We start from the raw sequence: 21,021 nt of genomic DNA, 5'->3' as shown, positions 1-21,021 counted from the left end.
AATCGACATTCACTAATGGAGAACATCCATCAACGTCCAGCTTAGCAAAAGAGACATGGCCTAGTGTGACAACACCCTGTCCACTGATGTCATAGATATAGAGACCCCCAGACTCATTAGGGCATCTATTATGCTCAGTCATTTTTCACTCAGAAACGTACCTAATGGAAGTCACTCCCAGTGGGATGGTATGCGTCAATGCCCTGGGCGTCTGACTATGAAGAGCAGTACATCAAACTCCAGTCCATCTGATCTTTGCTTGATCATTTATCTATGTTGACTAATCAGTGATTGAGTCTTTAGACCTCAGCTCGCAAGCTTCCCATCTCCCATGCTTATCATTGAATGTTTCTCTCAGCAGTATTCTTTCATTAAGATTGATTTGGTAACACTTTACAATAAGGTTTCATTTAGTATGCCCCTATTTAGCTTTTTTGGATATTACCTTTCATGTAGTATGTAATATACTGAATGTAAAGGGTCTGCAGAGTTTCAAAGATCACAATAAATGGAGTTATTGGGCCTTATTTGTAACATGTGCATACTTCAAACTTAGAGATCCTCACCAAAAATCCACACCAATGTTAATATTTGTAAAAACGGTCTTGACGTGGAAAAAGTGCTTAGTGTGCCACATCAGGGTTTAAGCAGATGTACGCACTTTTCCATGTTGGCAAAGAGTCGGTGTCCTGCAGGTATCTGGAAATCTAAACAATTATTGCCACTTGCCATTCTCAAGTAAAGGATTTGGACGTGGACGGATGTTATTCTATATGCTAATGACATTAATTAGCCGGCGTTTATAAGGCGGAGATCTGAAACCATTCAGCTGCGCACAATTTCAAGATCATTTGCGATCTAGATTTCACATCTGGAAGATGTGCATATTATGTTCGTTCTCTGATTCACATATACGCACATTTGAGAAATTATCGGAAGATCAAATGTAGAATGGTTTCTACGCAACATTTTATAAATGAGGCCTATTGTCTCCCAAAAGAAAGAACCGATTCTAAACTGACTGAAACTTCCTCCAAGAATCTAGGTTTGTAACAAATTTGCATAATGCCAGCCTTTGGTCTTCATTGGCTGCCCACGAGCAACGTCTACTTTGACCCGCCCAGAAACACAGTTGTAGCTGAGGCCTAAAAGGGTTTGGCTCATGTTGTCGACATGTCGAGAAGCTGTTTTCTGTGCTGGGAAAACAAGTCCACTTTGCATGCACTTCCAAGGGATGAAGAATCAGGCTCGAATTAATGCGGTAAAACTGACACCCTCGTTACTGTTCGTTTCACTGTGTATACAAGTAATGAAGAGCGTCTGGAAGGGAAATTCAGATTAGGAAATGGCCATTTAGTTTCTGACACACGCTGTTAGCGGTCGACCAATCACAACAGACTTGGACATCTGCCCAATGAGAGCAGAAAGGAGGGGTTTAGCGAGACCAAATCCTTTATCAAACCATTTCAGACATTGTGAGAAAAGAGGTGATCCTGAAATGTACTGTATATTATGAGAAAATTATTATTTTACCATGGATGCATGTAAACCTATTGTAGGAGACCTCAAAAACAAAAACAGAAACCTTTAAAATAGCATAATAAAATAATTTATAAATAAGTTTTTTTAATAAATGTAAATATAACATTATTATAAATAATAAATATTTTACAGACAAACTAATTAACAATTAGGCTACCATCGCACACCAGCTAATAAATATTTTTTGATACTTTTTGCAAGTATTGATAGTGTGCGGGATTTCCTTTTGTTTTTTATAAAACAAGTATTAACAAGTAAAAAAAAAATGATAATGTCTTTTCATAAATTTTGTTTTATGTGAAAGGACAGTAATGCTCTTTTCAGCGGCCCATAGTCGTTGCGGGCGCAAGATAGTGGTTTTGGCCGCAGTGATGAAGTCTGTGCCATTGTGTTCTGGCTGAGACATTGATCATTGGCAGCACTTTCCTGGCCTGAGGGTGGAGACCCTATCACAGCACTAGTTAATCACAGCTGCATGTTGCACCACAATCACAAAATATTGCAGCTAGCACGCTGATTATAGGCCATTGTTCTATTATGATTTAATTACGTGCGTTCGAATCTTGGGTAGCGTGAATTATGTAAGTAAAGAAATGCCATATGCTGTGTGTTTTATATTCTCTTTGCATAAAACTGTCCCAGTTTTATTTGGACTGTTTTATGGTTTCCCTCAGTATGGTAGTCTGTATAAAAAGTAGTCTGGTATATTTCACAGTCATCTCAACTGAGCAAATAAACCTTTTGAGGTTGAGCCTAAACTGAAGGTTGCTCTTTTATTTAGAAAGATGCTTCACACTGAAGCAGAATCATAAAAATTTCTAAACTGACAGCAAAAGAATAATGAGATCTTGCAAACTTGGGATTTGAAATGTGTTTAGTGGTGTAACGATACACGTATTCGTATTGAACCGTTCGGTACGAGGCTTTCGGTTCGGTATGCAAAGATTACCCCCATTTTTAAAACTAAAAGTTTCAAGATGTAGGAAAACTCACACTTATTTAAAATGTATTTTAATAAATATATATATTTTTTTAAATCAAGGACATTTCTCTGCCATTTCTTCCTTTTTGCTGTATCGAAAACGTACCGAACCGTGACACCGCTGTGTCGTATCGAACCGAACCGTGAATTTTGTGAACCGTTACACCCCTAGTAATTATCATTCCTTCCCCACCCCTAAAGTTGAAGCACAACGAACCATCATATGAATGCAGCTGCAGGGAAACATACCTCAGGCTTTAGAGAAGCACTGCCCTGGCACTAATCATTAAATCAGAGCAGAAAGAAACTCTACTGCCCAAAGACAAACACACTGTAGGGGGCAGCGCACTTGCCCTGAAATTGAACTAATGAATATACTCGATCCAAACGGTCAAATCTTTTTGTCAGTTGGTTTGGTCTTCTGCTGCAGTGTTGAAGAGATAACAACCAAGTGCACTGCATTTCTTGTGCATTTATAGCTATATTTATGTTGTTGTATGATCTCTGAAAAAAAAAACATTGCAGACATCGTCTCCCTAACCGCTTGAAATTAGTGGAAAATTATTGAATGAAAAATCGATATATTTGAAGCGTGAAGCAGAGGTGTTTTGGTAAACAATGAAAACAAATAGCCTACTTGCAGTGGAAAAAAAAGAAATTACGTTAATTTTCCAGGTCTAGAAATCATACTATTAAAATTAGGCTTTCTCACTATTCAAGATGAGATATAAGTTGTTTAAGAGGTGAATAAATAGAAAAAAATCTAGGTTGTTTATCATTTTAAATAGCCTAATTTAAGTAATCTTGAGGCCATCTGATTGAGAAGTATACTATTTGCTATATATATGTAGGCCAATATACTTTTTACAGATCAACAGCTATGCACATGCATCAAATAGTGTCAGAAATTCAGAAATTTACTCCAATACCTGTTGACATTGTGAATAATATTACATCATATTTAACATTTTATTTAAAAATTATTTGGAAAAAAGTCAAATAAAAAAGATTCTTCTGATCTTATCCCAGATTTTTGGGGCGTAAGTTCTGAATTATTTGCTCAGGTTGTTACTGTATTTATATTTGTATCAATACAATCAACTATTAATTTGTTGATGCGCACAAAAATAAACACATATTCCCCTATTATACAAGTTTAAATTATTCAAAGCTATTATGGATTTGCTGTCTGCCCCGTGGTAGCTGAAATGATGTTAAAATTAAACTGCAAGTAAAAACGCCTCAGAAGAGCAGCAGTTGCTGAATATATAATTAGTATGATTGGGATGACTTTATCAGGCATGTCAATAAAACTAGAACAGAGCATCTGCTAATTCTTTATAAGTGACTGCTCCCTAGTGGTGACAAGTAGAAACACACGGAATAGTCCATGATAGTTAAACGCTGTCCTACAGAATACAGTGCAACATTTAAAGGCAAATAATTATGTGGAGGTCCAACAGCATATATAAGAGATATGGTTTAAAAATAGCCTTAATAGCCCCACAATTCACTCCAATTGCATCATAATATGTTCTATTAAAGTGATAGTTCACCTAAACATTGTCATCATCCCCTCGATTAACAATAGTAGCAGAAATGGCTTACAAGCAAGATTTGCAGTGAATAATGACTTTAATTTCAGTCAATTCCTTAAACCAATCTATTGTATGCACAAGTATATGGATATTTTGATGCAATATTATGATGCTAATTTGTCCATTTAGAGCTTGACAGCCCCTAATTCCCATTCCCTTTCATTGCATAAAAGAGAGCAACTCAAACATTTAGCTAAAATTGCCTCATGAGTCCCAATGAAGAAAGAAAAATAACGTGACAGTAAGTACATTTTCATATTTGGGAGACTCTCAAAACTTTAAAATAATACTCAAGGGCACATGGACAGATATATAACATGATGCATTTATAATCAGTTTGGGGTTTTCATTATCTTCAGCAAAGGTTATCAAGAGATTTGAAAATTCACTCAGCTTTGGCAACTTAAAACATCCCAACAGCCCACAAAAACAATGAAAAGCATATTCAGAGGTAAACCATGGTACACATGAGAAGATCTAGTTACATAAAAACTGTACTACTATGGATAAAATGCCATTTTGGGGACAGTCGAATGGAGTGAGTTCTCTAAATGAAATCTCTTAATAGAAATATTGTTTATATCTTTCTGAAAATCAACGCCTGAAGACATTTAAAATACTTTAACTAAAACATTAAATCTGTTTGATCACATACTTTTTAAAACTTTTGTGCCTCTTACACGATTAAAAACCTGAGCAGCATTTTTTCTTATTGACAGTAACAAAGAGCTCAAAAGCTGCAGTTACTATTAGCTAAGAAAATAAAATAAAAATCACCATAATCAACCAAACGTAACCAGTAGTGTCACACTGAAGCATCACAAGGCAGGAGATTTAAAAGGCAAAAATGAACAATAAGGTGGAGTGGAAGAGTATTAGGGCAGATGACAGACACTGTAAAGTTTCTTTTTCTTTTTCACCAGTGTCGGGAGTCAACCAGCTCTGGTCGTAAGCTGAGCTTTTTTAGAGTTTCATAACCAACCGCCATGACTATTGCTGTGGGCGTTGAAGATATGATGCGAGCAGAGAGGCCTTTGGTCATCCCCCAGAATCCTTCCTCTCTGATCAGCTGGTTAAAGGTCTCAGTGACTGATGTCCTGCCCTCCACCTGCACAAGCAAACAGTCAGATAATACATTCAGGAACAATTTGTCAAAAAATGCTGAATGAGAATCGTAGAAAGTGCACAAAAACAGAAAAATAACCGTATAATTATATAATGCCAAGTCAGTCTTATTGTGTTGGTTATCAGTGTTTTGTAAACACACTTGGTCACACGCGCCAGCAATACATATCTGTTGTCTGATACTGCGTGCAAAGGAAATGACCTGAACCCGGGCCCTGATGACGTCCATGGGGTTGGTGACAGTAGAGGCGGTGGCGGCCGCCAGAGGTCCAGCCATTGCCTGCAGGACTAGATGAGGGCAGTTACTGGGAGCCATCTTAGACAACTGTTCTGTGGAGACAATAAGAGCAAATTAAATCTCAACTACTGCAACTGACATTACTATATTGCTCTCTAATGAGTCAGATGGATTGCTAATGCTAACCAAGACAGTTTGTTTCTATGTAACTTTGAACAGTATTGTATTCTAACAATCAAAACATGAGCATTCAAAGCACATAAAAGTGGCATTGGCACTCAAAAACATACATGCATTGAGCAAATTAATTTGGGTGGTACACAACCAAAGGTTTGGGTCGGGTAAGATTTTTTTATGTTTTTGAAAGAAGTCTCTTATGCTCTCCAAGGATGCACTTAATTGATCAAAAATACAGTAAAGACAGTAGCATAGTGAAATGATTACAATTTACAAAAAACATTTTAAATTTTAATACATGTATCCTTTTGATTGCAAAGCTGAATTTTCAGCACCATGATCCTTCAGAAATCATTATAATGCTGATCATTCAATAATGCCGAATGGCTGCTAGGGAAATATTTCTTATTATCAAAGTTGAAAAAAAATTGTGCTGCTTCATATTTTTGTGGAAACTGGGATTCATTTTATTTCAGGTGTCTTTGATTAATAGAAAGCTCAAAAGAAAAGCATTTATTTAAAATAGACAATTTTGTAACCTATGTCTTTACTCTGTCACTTTTGAACAACTACATGCATCTTTGCTGGATAAAAGTATTAAACTTACTGACCCTGAACTTTTGAATGGTAGTGTATATTGACCCAAAAATGCAATGCTTAAGGTCATTACAACGGTTACATTTCGTACCTGCATAAAAGTGGTAAAACGGCCACCAAACAGCACTATTGGGGATGTATGTGAGGAGAGATGCCACATATCCTCGGTAGAACCCACGAATGCCATCTGCAGCAAATATCTGCCCGATAATGCATCTCGTCTGGCCGAAAAATACAGAGTGCTTTGCTTCAAATCCTGTTTCGGGTTTAATTTTAAAGCGGGTCAGATGCTCCCCTTGGCCCTGCATCATGAGGTGCTGTGATATGACATCTATGGGAACAGTAATGCTCTGGGCCACCAGTGACGCTGAGCCTCCCGCCACTAATGACTTTAGCGTATTGTCCTTAGAATAGTTGGAAACATATTTCCTTACCAGTTCGTAAGTGGTTATGTACGCCTGTCCTGATATGAGTGTGAACGTGGTCACCATGAAGCCCCTGTAAAGTCCTCTCAGACCTTCAGCTCTTAGAATCTTACAGAAGGCATCGTAGGTCCCAGTGTAGAGAGATTTCCCCTTCTGAACCTGCAGCCTGGTGCGGATCAGCGTGGCCGGGTAGACCGTGGCACGGATGGCCATGGTCATGAATACTCCAAAGGAGTAGAACTTGCGTTTGTCCAAGTCCTCCCATTCTATGATCTGAATGTTGCGCTTCTGCTGCATGTTTCCTGCCTGCAGCGCCCAACATCAGTCCCAGGCCACCTGGGATATAACAGGGGATGAATAAACATCTTCAAGGGATAAACTTTCTTTCCTCCGTGGAACACAAAAGTAGATGTTAGGCAGCATGTTAATGACTGACAGCCTCAGTCACCATTCACTTCTATTGTACAGGGGGGGGGGGGGGGGACAATGAAAGTGAATGGTGACTGAGGCCTAACATCTCCGTTTCTGTTTCACACAACAACCACAAAAAAAAATTAAAATAATAATAATAATTACAGGTTTGGAACAACATGACATGGAAGTTTGTTTTCTTGCCATGGAATAAAAAAAATAAAAAAGGTCTCAAATTTAAATAAAAGTTTATAACCCCCAATTCTAACATTTATTTCTCACAACTGTGAATTTATATTTCACATCTATGACTTTTTTCTCAGAATTGAAACATATAAACTTGCAATTGCAAGTTGTAAAGTCTTTATTGTGATATATAAACTCGCAAATGTGAGAAAAAGTCAGAATTGTGAGACAAAAAGTCACAATTACCTTTATTATTATTAAACTATATTTTTATTCCCTGGAGGAAACAAGTTTCCATAAGATGAGGTTATGTAAATGATGTGAGTGAACAATCCTTTTAAATTTTAATAATTAGCCTAAAGGGATAGTTCACTCAAAAATGAAAATTGTCATCATTTACTCACCCTCATATTGTTCCAAACTAGTTTCTTCTGTTGAAGAAGAGAAAAGGGTCTAGAAAAAGAAGAATATTTTAAAGAATGATGGTAACCAGACGGTAGTAGCCATTGACTTTCATAGTGTTTTTTTTTACCTACTATGGAAGTCAATGGGTGCCGTCAACTGTTTGGTTACCAGCATTCTTTAAAATGTCCTCTTTTGTGTTCAACAAAAGAAAGAAACGTGTACAGGTTTGGAACAACTTGAGGGTGAGTAAATGATGACAAGATTATCATTTTTTTTTGTGTGTTTTTTTTTGGGGGGGGGGGGGGGGAGAACTATCCCTTTAAACTAAGAACATCAAAAATGGGATGAGGATCTACTCCAGGGTTCACCAATCTCGGTCCTGGAGGGCCGCTGTCCTGCAGAGTTTAGCTCCAACCAGCTCTAGTATGCCTAGTGAGACCTTGATTAGCTGGTTCAGGTGTGTTTAATTGGGGTTGGAGCTAAGCTCTGCAGGACACCGGCCCTCCAGGACCGAGATTGGTGAACCCTGATCTACTCATACAAATGCAAGGAACTTCTAAATCACAGTCTCTATACCAAAGTTGTATGATCCGAGAGAAAAAAAAAAATACTGAGACATTTCTCAAAATATATTATTTTATGTTCAACAGAAGAAAGTGGAATAAGCAAATTATGACTGAACTTTCATTTGAACTGTCCCTTTAAGGTTATTGTTTCTGATAGAAGCTGTAATAGTTTGCTCTAATAGTTCTTAAAAACATCCGATAAGTACATTGGTTCTTTACAAAGTCACTCTGCTAGTGTTCATTAGCTTTCAGTCTACATTCCTGAGCTAACCGCTGCTGGTTTTCTGTAACTCATAAGTTACCTGTGCTGGTGTTAACCATAGACTATAACACAATAGATGTAACATAATACTGCTCTCTGATGTTAAGCTCAGATAATCATTGTCAGGGTCGACGATTCAGATAGTTCAGCCGTTTTAATAACGCTTTAATAACATATGTAGAGGCTAGTTAGCACGAATCTCATGTGGCTCAATAGACTGCCGGGCTCAGCTTTATTATCTATGAGCTCAGCTCGGTTACACGTCAACAACACCAGTGAACGTCTTACCGTGCAGCAGAGATGACTCAGTCATATAGCATATTTAGGTTAACATTGGTGTATATGTTCAGCACAGGACAGTAGCAGACAGACAGACATACGCTCACTGGACAGTGAATAATATGGTAGATAGATCGTTCATCGGAAGTGAATGATGGTTGGTGATGACGGCATGACGCCGTCTGCGTCACTCCACTGAACTGACCAATCATAGCGCTGTGGTCTGACTTTTTATTAAAGGTTAAAGTGCATCGACCGGGATGTTGGAAAAACCATAGACATAATAAATATTTATGCATTTTATGTTTATGAGAAAACCCGCAAGTGTCATGATTCACACGTTATTGATTTTTTATCAATCAAGTAGGCCTGCTATTATTATTTGTATGCATATAAAGCACACCGGCTAACTGAATATGGGAGAATGTGAGTGTGTATGTTGCAACCCACGTCTTACCTTCCATAAAACCATTGTGTTTCTACAAATGACCTTGATAAATGTCAGATTTTGGTCACTTAGTAAAAGTTAAGCCAGGCAGTCAATTTAATTAATATTTGGTGAAATGACCTCCAGGAAATTACACCAGTAGGCTAGGCCTATATTATATTTGGTTTCTTGTTCTTTATTTTGCAACTATATTTTGCTCATGCAGATAACAAGAAATTAACAATAACATCTGTGGACAAGATTTTTATTTATTTATTGTCTTTCAGTGAAAATTAATAATATTCATCCCTTAATTTTAGAAGGTATTGTGTTTTATAATAATATTTTGAATCCCCCGTTTTCTTACCTTGTGAACATGGTACTTTTGGTGGGGAAATGAAAAAGAAATGAAAAACCTTCCTTTATTTCTTCATGATTTTGTGAGACTTTTAAGTTTTAAAACCTATGCTCGCTTCTGTGATAAAATATGTGCTATTTTTGTGTTTGCCTCTTTTACATCTTTGTTAAACTGTATTCAATTTTATTTCTTGCTCATTTAATTTTTTTAAGTATGCCTTACGAAGTTGGTATGTTCCCTGTCTTGTGTTGTAAATGTGCAAAATATGTCAAAAAAAACACCTGACACATTCATTACCAATTGATATCTTTGTAAGGAGTAAATCATGCTTAAAGCTACACTGTGTATTTTTTTAAAGTTGATTCTTAGCAAAAACACTTTGTTCTTTCAAAATGATATGTGCTCATTAATGTGTAATTACTTCTACCAACTAACCAAGTATTCTCGTAAGGGTAAAATCTGCCATTAAGAATACATATGAGCGAGTCGCTTGAATGCATATAGACAGTAGGCTATAAAGCTTGAATGGCGGCAGCCATGTTGCGCCTCCATCTTGAAAATACATTAGCCAAAGAGGGACATACCTGGAAATTCAAGCTTCGCCTTTCACGTTTTTACACTCAGTGGCACCGTGACGAATTCGAGGGGGAGATTACTCGCGACTGCCGGCAGATTTGAAATAATACGGCCACCTACACCCTCGGAATGGGAGGGGCTAGAAAGTAATATTCAGTTGGTAGTCATAAACAATTTCACCGCTAGATGGGAGAAAATCCTACAGTGTAGCTTTAATTAAAATTTCAGTATGTTCAATTATTTAAACTTTTTTTTATTTGTAGTTTTATTGAGAGACTGTCAATGTCATAAAGTGCAAAACAAGTTCACATTACAGCATGCAGGTGCAGGTGTTGCCATAATTCATTTTACATATATAAAGTTGCCACAGAGTACATAAGAATTGCTGTTAAGTTTGAATATCACAGGCATGTTATTTGAGTTATTTTGAGTCATTTTCACATACAACAACCCAGTTATTGCTGATACCTTGAACACATCATTTGAATGTTCAGTATGAAATGGTGTGTTTCTTGAGGCAAACAAATTAGCCCATACTTTGAATTATTAAACTTCGATTTTTTCAGTTACTGATTTGCTGTACCATCAATGCCCCTCTACAATGTTAGTTTTTCACAATAACCCTAATATTGTTGGTTTTATATTTAGTCCAGTTAGCAACAGTCTATAGAATATCTGTGTATGTTTAGTTATTCTTCAGATGAGTGAGTTTATTGAATATCGTAGACCATAAGACGCAAATCTCCTGCAATAGATGCTATAAGATGATCTGGTTTTACAAGCTCAAAGCCAAGGTAGCAGAATGTTCTGGTAAGGAGCACTGTGAAAGAGACAAGAAGAAATGGCAACTTTGTTAAAAAAGCATCAGAGTTTATGGGGTATAAAATGTATCATGATAATGTCTTAAAAGGCAGCTGACAAGTAATAATGGTGTAATGTATTGTGATTCTTTCTGTAACTCTAAGACCCAACCCAACAGCCTTACCATTTCCAGCAAATCAAATCCACTCATCCAGAACTTACATTTATCTGGCCTGTTCTTCGTGAACCACACAAATACATGATTGATCTTCAATTTCTCCTCTGCAAACTCCAAAACAGCAGTGAGCCTTCAGGAGTAAAGAGAAAAAATAAAACATACTTTCAAAAGTCCCTTTTAAGAAAAATCCATTCACTCTGTGGCCATATTTGTAACGCCTCTGGGCTATTTCGGACATGCAAGACCAACTCCTATCTACTTGAATGGGGAAGTACAAAAAAAGCTTGCCAAACTCACATTTCAAAAACATATTTCAAATCAGCAATTAAATTTGACATTAACTATCCCCTAAATGTTGTTTCATATACTTCATATGCATAAATATATTTTAGGTTGGTCCAGCCCAGGACACTGACTTACACTGTCCTGCCAGTATACTGTACCAGGGCTATTATCTAAAAAAAAGTTTTTGTAATTGAAATAAAGCTGAAATATATCAAATATAAATATTAGGTGAAAAACTTAACCTAAACGAACAATAGAAAGGTTGCCTTGGCAACTAACTTCAATAAGTTGAAGCACTACAATTACTCACTGAAAAAAATAAAAAATAATGAAACCTGAAAAAATTGAAAATATAAAAATAAAAGCAAATCAAAAATATAATAAAACTATAATAATATATAAACATTGGTGTAACTGTTTTATAATGTAGGTTGGACGAGTGTGAGAGTGTGTGTGTGTGTTGGGGGTGTTGCTAATACAAGGCTATATCAGAAATGTACAATGACAAATGCACCAAAAAAACATTACAATGTCCAGAAATCAATTTCAATACTGCACTGAGTTTAATTTATCGACATAGTCTCTTCATTCTACATCTGCTATATTTTGTCCGAAGAGTCTTTAGTCAATGAATAAATACATAGCCTGCATGTGATGTTCATGTGTCCTAATGGTCTGGTGCTAGAATTTTTAAAACCAAAGATGTTCATCAGTGATTGTATATCAAGAGACACATTTTGTTTTGTGATTTCTACGCAACAGCGTTAAGCAAAAGATTAAAGCGCTCATTTCTGTGAATGAGCCACCGCCACTTATAACAGAGGCAACGAGCACTCAGCACAATAAAAAATAAAAAACACATTCCAGCGCCAGATCGCATCTTATTTTTACACAAACGATTGAAAATAATAATTTCATTGGACATGTTTACTTTGTATTAGTTATATGCATGCCACGAAATGTTTCAAAAAGTGGTGGGGACAATATCGACCCTGGCAAAAAGTGGTGGCGACATGTCCCACCTGTAAATTATGGCTATGTTTATAAATAATTTGAAAATAACACTGCAGTAAACAGGTGCATATTGCATAACAGCAGTGTATTCAGTAGGCTAAATGTACCAAAATGTACAATCAGGGAAATGTTCAACAAGAAAAACAGTGCAGCCCATACTAATCACATACCCTTCTTTGGTGCCTTTGAGAAGTTCTCCATTTGGTAAACCAACAAACAGGCTATGGCCAGAGAGCACAGTCTGCATGCTCCAGGACAACTGCTCACTTAGCTGATACTGAAATAGCAGAATGGATGGTTCGTTGTTCAGTGAGATCGCCTGTTTCACAGTTAACTTCCCATCCTGCATGAAATAATGAAAAAAAAAAAAAAATTGTATTAACAAAAAAAAAAATGATCACATCATTTTACATTCATCTGTGCTTTCCCATCAGCCCAATATCATCACTCACATTCCTCTTAAAACACAAACAGAAGTAGCTGTTTAGAGTTTAAAGTCTATTTTGACATATATTGGAGTGAAACGGCTTCTCAAATGAGAAAAAAAAAAAGTAGGGCAGGACTTGATTTTGTCCATCAGGAATCAGTTTGATCATTGTTGCTTGCTGTTGCTGTGACCTCATGTGAGTGACAACTTGTCCGTGCAAGCATTACATTTATTAGAGCTAAATAGACTGTCTCAGTTAAGTTAATATTTACTTATATGTGGCTTTTGTAAATAAGCATCACCATTGTGAGGTGGTGTTAGAAACGGTTATTCCTTCATCGAAGCAAGACCAGGAGACTTGAGATGAATCTTATAAGCAGAAGAGATTTATTCTTCCGAGTCTGTAGTTCATCAAGTCTGATCTAAATACAGTATTCATGGTAGTTATACACATTCAAAGAGGGGAGGGATTACATAGAGGCGGAGACTCTGAATAAAGCATGTTTAGAAAACACACCCTAGACCAGGGTTGCCCAATCCTGCTCCTGCCGATTGACTGTCCTGCACAGTTCATCTCCAACCCTAATCAAACACACCTGCCTTTAATTTTCAAGTGATTCTGAAGACCTTAATTGGTTGCTTCAGGTGTGTTTGATTAGGGTTGGAGATGAACTGTGCAGGACAGTCGATCGGCAGGAGCAGAGGGTGTGGCCAATCGGCTCCAGTTCCAAGAGCCATCCAAGACAAAAAGGGTGAGAGTCTCACCTACCAAGAGGTGGAGACACTCTAAACAAAGCGTGTAAATTAGGTATGCAAGTTTAGACTGCCTGCCCCAGACTGAGAGAGTCAACATAACAGTCATTGCTAATCCAATCAGCCTAACCATTCAATGTCTGGGTCAGGGGCTCCGAGAGCCATTAAAGACTTACAATATAGAAAAACAGGACTGGCAGAAACTGTTGATACCATTATCCTAACCTAACCTTAAAATGCTAACTTCAATGTACTCAACTTTTACTGTTGAAAACCTAAATTAAACATTTAATAAATTTGTACTACAACAGTGGTGACATCCTCACCTTGTAAAGGAGCACATCTTGAGTCAGATCCCGGGTCATGTCTTGTCCAGCTGTGTTCATCTGTGGGTGAGGGACATCAGGAGCACCACTGAGGCTCTGGAGCCTGTCGCCTGACCCAGCGGAGGACACAAGCTGAATCCAGAAGCACAGCTCTGCAAAGACACAAGAGAGGAATTTGAACTTTGAGTTTATTGTCCAAATAATTCATGTTGAACGAACAAGACACATTCCATTTGGCTGCATATGGGATATATAGCCAGCAGCCATATCACCCTGTAGCCCAAAATTGGTTGCCCACTGAAGCTAAGCAGGGTTGAGCCTGGTTAGTACCTGGATGGGAGACCTCCTGAGAAAACCAGGTTGTTGCTGGAAGAGGTGTTATTGAGGCCAGTAGGGGGTGCTCAACCTGTGTTCTGTGTGGGTCCTAACGCCCCAGTGTAGTAATGGGGAAACTATACTGTCAAAGAGCACCATCCTTCGGATGAGACGTTAAACCGAGGTCCTGACTCTCTGTGGTTATTAAAAATCCCAGGATGTCCTTCGAAAAAGAGTAGGGGTGTAACCCCGGCATCCTGGCCAAATTTGCCCATTGGCCTCCTAATCATCCCCATACTGATTGGCTTCATCACCCTGTCTCCTCTCCACCAATAAGCTGGTGTGTGGTGGGCGTTCTGGCACAGTATGGCTGCCGTCGCATCATCCAGGTGGATGCTGCACATTGGTGGTGGTTGAGGAGATTCGCCCTTCCATGCAAAGCGCTTTGAGTACCCAGAAAAGCACTATATAAATATAACGAATTATTATTATTATTATTATTATATTTTATTGCTTATAGTCTTCATGAACGGTGTTCAACACTGCATGATTACAATGTAGATTTAATTACACATTTACAGATCTATCTATTTGTTCATGCTATTTCCATCGCTAGGCCTATATCAATTTGTTTTTCTAGAATAATAGGCTATTTTCTATCCCTTAACCCTAAACCTCACACAAGCATGTGCATTTTAGATGTTTCCTAACATGTAGCCTACATTTGGTCTTAATGACTTTACTAACTGTGTTTTTTATTCTATCATTATTATTATTATTTATTATTATTTTTAAATGGCCCCGCTGTGAGCTCGAGCATTGCGTAACGTCCCGCTGGAGGTCGCGCGCGCAGTTCTCTTGACACCGAAGGAACATGCTGTTTTGGATGGATCACACTCACAATATTTAACCAAGGTTTTACAGGTTCTACAACCCTGCAATAAACTTAGAGATCAGATCAGACACCATGATAGAGAAATAACACAGGACAAATGTGTGCGGTCCATAGGGTGAACTACTGATGATGTAAGAACATGATGTACTAACACCGTCACGACTCTAAATAACACACGAGTCTGAAATAGTTCCTCAGCAATAGCGAGGAAACTCAAGAGACTGTTAATGAGATATGAATCATGTGTATATTAATTCATATTTACACAAAGTTGCAATCTAAATGCTTTTTCTTCATAAGTGTTTATGTACAAGGAGTTAGTCCAGCAGTTCATTATTTCCTTTAGTTTTATTTGCCAATACGTCGCAGTGCAATATAAATAATAAAACAGAACGGTTTTCCTTATTAAGAGACAATTGAGAATAGCCTACGTGAAGTTGGACCTAGCTCTGACGGTTTCTATGAACGCCAAACCATTTCGGGAATGTAGACAGGATGCTCTAAACATCCGTCTCTGAGCTGATGCTCTTGTACACTGACTGACTTAAGAAAAAACAACACACGGTTATTACTTACCTTGCTTGGGTGTTGATCATTGCGTTTCGTAAGTTGTGTCGAGCGAGCGCACTTGTTCGAGTCACGGGTTTAACAGACGTGATGCTGCGTCCTTCCTCCCGCGCGCTCTCTTCAGTGATCGAGTGCTTCATCATCATTTCAGGAGGTTGCAGGCTAGCTGCTTTTGCCCCAATGAATGCTCAAGTTCATTTTTATTATGGGAGGAGAACTGTGATCCCACCCCATCCCCCCATCCCTTCTTATCCCAACCACAAAACATCTATAAATTACTAAATTCAATAATGAAGAAAATAGTAATTGTTTTGTAGACAGACCTTGTGTGTAACTTCAATGTTGCATTTTACAGCACCATGTATTAAACGTTTACAAAATAATCAATTAAACTAAAACCAATAATCCCCCAAAAAAGTTATGGATAAGTCCAATTTATAAAATGCAATTTGATCAAAATGTTCCATTCATGGGACATGGAAAAAAGGAAAGCCATTCAGTTTCAATAGCTTGTTTTGTCATAACATCACCACTTGATGGAGCAATAATCCTGATATGGGCTAACTCAATCCTTTCTCTAAATGATTACAAACACAGCCAAAATAAAATATATTGCACATTATTTTCCATTTGGTTTTCTGTTTTTATCTCGGTTTCCCCTCGAGAAGATAACTCTACGAAGATTTCAGATGACCTAACACCTGTGAAGAGATGACTGTAACTCCTGCGAGGACTTCAGAAGACGCAACTGAATCAACATAGCCTACACAACTGCCAAATTTTCTAAATATTGTAATTATTACGATCACAACTTGTAATAATTGCTTTAAAGAGCTCATTGCTTCTGCCTAAAATGAATAGGCCAACACGATGTTGTTAGCTAGTTGCATTATTTGTATAATCTTTGAACTGCAGGCTACCTTTCTGAAATATGGACATTACTTGGACACAGTCACCTCTGATAATAGATCACTCTAAATTGTAATGTAGGCACATGCATTTTGTATAAAGCTGTTTTGAAATTATATGTATTGTGAAAAGCGCTATACAAATAAATGTGACTTGTTATAGGCTAAACTTTAAAATACATTTTGTATACAAAACTATTGTAGCCGATGTAAGTCAATTATGAAAGTAATCATTTTTATATTGCTGCCTTTATGTATTCTCATAATTAGATCTATGTGGACTTTGTGTATGACTTTCAGGTTGCTTCACATAGCCTAATTTGAATTTCATGTAATAACATATGTATTAAACCTAAGAAAATATAAATGATTTAAAACTATGAATAAGAGATTAAAATATATACCTTATTTATAACTTCACAGCTCTGTCCATTTTTTTCAGCACAGCCATTATGTTTATAAAAACAAAAAATCTAAATCTGGCAAAATCACAGTTTTCTCACTGAAGGCCATGTGGAAAATATTTTGATGCTGTATTCTTGTCTGATGGTGTTGATTCATATTCAGCAAGTATTAAGGAATAATGAAAATGAAAGCAGCAGGATGTTGCACCTAAAGGTTAATTCCTCTGAACATGTTAATCCAATTCATCCGGTATAAATTATTGATACATAAACATTTTCTTGCACAGTTTTGTGATGTGTTTTGTCTCAACACAACGGCAACATAGTATTTAGAAGAGAATCGGTTCTACTCATAAACAAAATTTAATACTGCTGTAAGGTGGCTAGAGTATCCAAAAACTGTACTCAAGTAAAAGTACAAGTAAATATAAATATTTACTCAAAGTAAAAGTAAAAGTAATAATCTTAATAGTTAGGCTAGTTGAGTAAGAGTAAAAAGTATCCAATTAAAAAACTACTCAAGTAGCTACTTCATACGGATCATATATAGGCCTATGTATGTATGTATACACTCACCTAAAGGATTATTAGGAACACCTGTTCAATTTCTCATTAATGCAATTATCTAATCAACCAATCACATGGCAGTTGCTTCAATGCATTTAGGGGTGTGGTCCTGGTCAAGACAATCTCCTGAACTCCAAACTGAATGTCAGAATGGGAAAGAAAGGTGATTTAAGCAATTTTGAGCGTGTCATGGTTGTTGGTGCCAGACGGGCCGGTCTGAGTATTTCACAATCTGCTCAGTTACTGGGATTTCTAGGGTTTACAAAGAATGGTGTGAAAAGGGAAAAACATCCAGTATGCGGCAGTCCTGTGGGCAAAAATGCCTTGTTGATGCTAGAGGTCAGAGGAGAATGGGCCGACTGATTCAAGCTGATAGAAGAGCAACTTTGACTGAAATAACCTCTCGTTACAACCGAGGAATGCAGCAAAGCATTTGTGAAGCCAGAATTTGTCAGAATTTGGCGTAAACAGAATGAGAACATGGATCCATCATGCCTTGTTACCACTGTGCAGGCTGGTGGTGGTGGTGTAATGGTGTGGGGGATGTTTTCTTGGCACACTTTAGGCCCCTTAGTGCCAATTGGGCATCGTTTAAATGCCACGGCCTACCTGAGCATTGTTTCTGACCATGTCCATCCCTTTATGACCACCATGTACCCATCCTCTGATGGCTACTTCTAGCAGGATAATGCACCATGTCACAAAGCTCGAATCATTTCAAATTGGTTTCTTGAACATGACAATGAGTTCACTGTACTAAAATGGCCCCCACAGTCACCAGATCTCAACCCAATAGAGCATCTTTGGGATCTGGTGGAACGGGAGCTTCGTGCCCTGGATGTGCATCCCACAAATCTCCATCAACTGCAAGATGCTATCCTATCAATATGGGCCAACATTTCTAAAGAATGCTTTCAGCACCTTGTTGAATCAATGCCACGTAGAATTAAGGCAGTTCTGAAGGCGAAAGGGGGTCAAACACAGTATTAGTATGGTGTTCCTAATAATACTTTAGGTGAGTGTATATCATGATATTATTTAGATATTTTTTAATTGAAATGACTATTATTATCATAGGTTATCTTTGCAACAAAAACAGAAGAGACAAGCATTTTTTTCTGCCATCTGTAGCCCGACCTTTGGTTTGTATAATAGTAACTTTGGCCTTGTTTACACTGTCAGTGAAATGCGACCCAATTATGATTTTTTGCTCATATGTGACACAGATCGTACGTGTTCTATGACAGTGTAAACAGGAAAAAAACGCATGCATTCGGATATTTTGAAATCGGTTTCAGGCCTCGTTCATATGTGGAAATAAATCAGATATAAATCAGATATGTGCCAATGCGACTGTCATGTAAACAGGCAGATCGGATTTTCTGAGGCATTAGGCTACGTCTAGAAAGATAATGCTTTTCAATTATGCCCTTCCAGACTCTGTCTACGAAGCAAAGCGAAGTAGCAGAGTTTGGTATTACCAGGCTACTCCACACCCCTAATCCTGCCCAAGGGGTTTACAGTGCGTATCACGCATGCAAAAACTATTTTTGCCGTGTAAATGGCACGAGAAATAAAATTAGTGGTATGCACACTTTCATGAGATCTTGTTGTATGTTCCCACCAGTCCTGAGTTCTCTTTCTAACATTCGTTCGGTATCTCACTATGGGAACGCCTCTGGGCGTGACCGATCGCGGAAGCACCAATTACACCACGTCTGCCAACCATGGCAGACCAATCGCTGCAGCGATCAGGGAGTCCCGCCTTGCTCCCTGTATATAAACCGCAGCTACCTGCCTTTCGTCATTCTCGCTCTCTTCCCCGTGGAAGATTTTGGAAGCTGTCCTCAGCAGACTTTGGGATTTATTGCTTAACAGTTTTCAGACGCAGTTGTTGAGTGACTTCATCACTTAAGAGTGCGATAACTAACGTGTCAAGACGAGTTTTCCTGCTCTTAAGTTTTTCAATTTAATTTAAAGTTTTTCTGGGCGCTCACCACACACCAAAAAAATAAGGAAAAGAGAGCTCTCTAATCGCAGCACAGCTCCATACTAGTTGTCACGTTGTGATGAAAACTTACAATACAAAGAGAGTGCAGGCTCTATCATGGCTACCGCGATAGAACCGGAGAACCCTGGAGGAAAAGGTCGTCCTCCGCATCCGTGTGCTTGTGGAATGTGGATTTCTGCTAAAGATGCACACAGCCTCTGCATCTCCTGTCTGGGTGCTAAAAACGCTCAGGCAGCACTGTCCAACCCCGAGGGCTGCCCGCACTGCGCGACTTTCTCAACTTAGATCCGAGAAAGGACACTCTGCATGGCAGTCGCTGGAAAATCGGTCCTCAGACCACCAGCTCATGGGCAGAGATGATGGAGAAGGTGTCACCCGTCCTTCCCCCGCTGTTTGATGATCCGTTAGCGGGAGAGGAAGATGACGATGACGAGTTATTGTCGAACATCCCTGAGGATGAGGATGACGACGATGAAGATGCCATTGGAGTCAGCTGGACTAGAGTTTGTCTCCCCTGCCACCTTCGAGGTCTGTAATGAGGGAGGAAGGTCTAACGTTCACAAGCATCCCTTCAAAAATAAAGTTTTCTCTGACGCATCCAGGTCAAGGAACAAGGGCGCAGAGTGGGATAGAAAGAGAAAAAGATCACAAAAACAATCACAAATAAATACCATTATAACTCCTTCACTGGAGCAGTGCCCCCCCCCCCCCCCCCCACCCCCTTTGCCGCCAGAGTGTCCTGCTGCACCTCTAGTGAGCGAAGACGGGAAGGGACAGGACGGGACGGGAAAATCCATCCCATTCTGGATTTACGGGTCCTCAACAGACACCTCAGAAAATACAAATTCAAAATGCTGTCTGTCAGAACGTTGTGTCAAAATATTCGGCAAGGAGACTGGTTCACCTCGGTGGATCTCCAGGACGCATATTTTCACATAGATATTTTTCCTGCGCACAGGAAATATCTGAGGTTCGTCTATCAGGGCACAGCATACGAGTTTACAAGAATACCGTTTGGCCTCGCTTTAGCCCCTCAGGTATCCAGCAAGTGTGTGGAAGGAGCCCTGATTCTGTTGAGGAGACTAGTGGTCAGGGTTTCATCATATCTGGACGATCCTCTCATCTGCGCGCCGAGCCTACGGCAGGCAGAGAGTGATACACACACACTAGTGATGCATCTGGAGAGACTAGGTTTCAAAATAAACCAGAAGAAGAGTTGTCTATCTCCGTCCCGGGAAATAGTCTACTTGGGTCTCAGGTTGAATTCTGTGACGTTTCGCGCTTTCCTATCAGAGGATCGCATCAAGACTTTTTACAGCTGCCTCTCCCTTTTTCAACGAGGGATATCAGTCTCGTTCAGGATGTGTCTTCGGCTACTAGGACTGATGGCCTCAACGGCATGGTTCCCCTGAGACT

The 21,021-nt window shown here is 38.6% G+C and overlaps 2 protein-coding genes across 6 annotated transcripts; both read right to left on the bottom strand.

Annotated features, from left to right (window-relative positions):
* Positions 1-4,603: 4,603 nt before the first annotated feature.
* On the bottom strand, positions 4,604-10,220 carry slc25a44b (solute carrier family 25 member 44b). Of its 5 annotated transcripts, none has more exons than XM_079866055.1 (5): positions 8,803-8,988; positions 6,694-7,020; positions 6,351-6,515; positions 5,450-5,572; positions 4,604-5,230 (listed from the first exon to the last, which is right to left on the bottom strand). In XM_079866055.1, exons 2-5 carry the CDS (start codon positions 6,979-6,981, stop codon positions 5,039-5,041), a joined length of 768 nt encoding a protein of 255 aa, XP_079722181.1. In that variant the 5' UTR covers positions 6,982-7,020; positions 8,803-8,988; the 3' UTR covers positions 4,604-5,038. The 5 variants fall into 5 exon arrangements, 4 of the variants coding, with proteins under 4 accessions (XP_079722181.1, XP_079722182.1, XP_079722180.1 ...); XM_079866056.1 differs by having other exon boundaries at positions 5,450-5,577; positions 6,351-6,480; XM_079866054.1 differs by lacking the exon at positions 8,803-8,988 and adding an exon at positions 10,163-10,220 and having other exon boundaries at positions 5,450-5,577; positions 6,351-7,020.
* A 169-nt stretch (positions 10,221-10,389) lies between these two features.
* On the bottom strand, positions 10,390-15,906 carry oaz2b (ornithine decarboxylase antizyme 2b). The gene is made up of 5 exons (XM_079866064.1): positions 15,725-15,906; positions 13,939-14,090; positions 12,603-12,775; positions 11,178-11,263; positions 10,390-10,974 (listed from the first exon to the last, which is right to left on the bottom strand). The coding sequence occupies exons 2-5, from the start codon at positions 13,996-13,998 to the stop codon at positions 10,865-10,867; spliced, it is 429 nt and encodes a 142-aa protein (XP_079722190.1). The 5' UTR covers positions 13,999-14,090; positions 15,725-15,906; the 3' UTR covers positions 10,390-10,864.
* Positions 15,907-21,021: the final 5,115 nt, after the last annotated feature.

This window comes from Squalius cephalus (genome assembly GCF_949319135.1).
Source record: "Squalius cephalus genome assembly, chromosome: 3".
Taxonomy (NCBI): domain Eukaryota; kingdom Metazoa; phylum Chordata; class Actinopteri; order Cypriniformes; family Leuciscidae; genus Squalius; species Squalius cephalus.
This window is presented reverse-complemented; position numbering and strand designations above follow the sequence as displayed.

What these genes read in the sequence shown, in the direction of transcription:
- oaz2b (XM_079866064.1), bottom strand. Translation starts at nt 13,998, where the DNA reads ATGAACACAGCTGGACAAGACATGACCCGGGATCTGACTCAAGATGTG. An exon ending in CTCAAAGGCACCAAAGAAGG is followed by an intron (nt 11,264 to 12,602) that starts GTATGTGATTAG and finishes TTACTCCTGAAG; the next exon opens with GCTCACTGCTGTTTTGGAGT. An exon ending in GAAGAACAGGCCAGATAAAT is followed by an intron (nt 10,975 to 11,177) that starts GTAAGTTCTGGA and finishes TCTCTTTCACAG; the next exon opens with TGCTCCTTACCAGAACATTC.
- slc25a44b (XM_079866054.1), bottom strand. Translation starts at nt 6,981, where the DNA reads ATGCAGCAGAAGCGCAACATTCAGATCATAGAATGGGAGGACTTGGAC. An exon ending in GTTTTACCACTTTTATGCAG is followed by an intron (nt 5,578 to 6,350) that starts GTACGAAATGTA and finishes TTGTCTCCACAG; the next exon opens with AACAGTTGTCTAAGATGGCT. An exon ending in TCATCAGGGCCCGGGTTCAG is followed by an intron (nt 5,231 to 5,449) that starts GTCATTTCCTTT and finishes TTGCTTGTGCAG; the next exon opens with GTGGAGGGCAGGACATCAGT.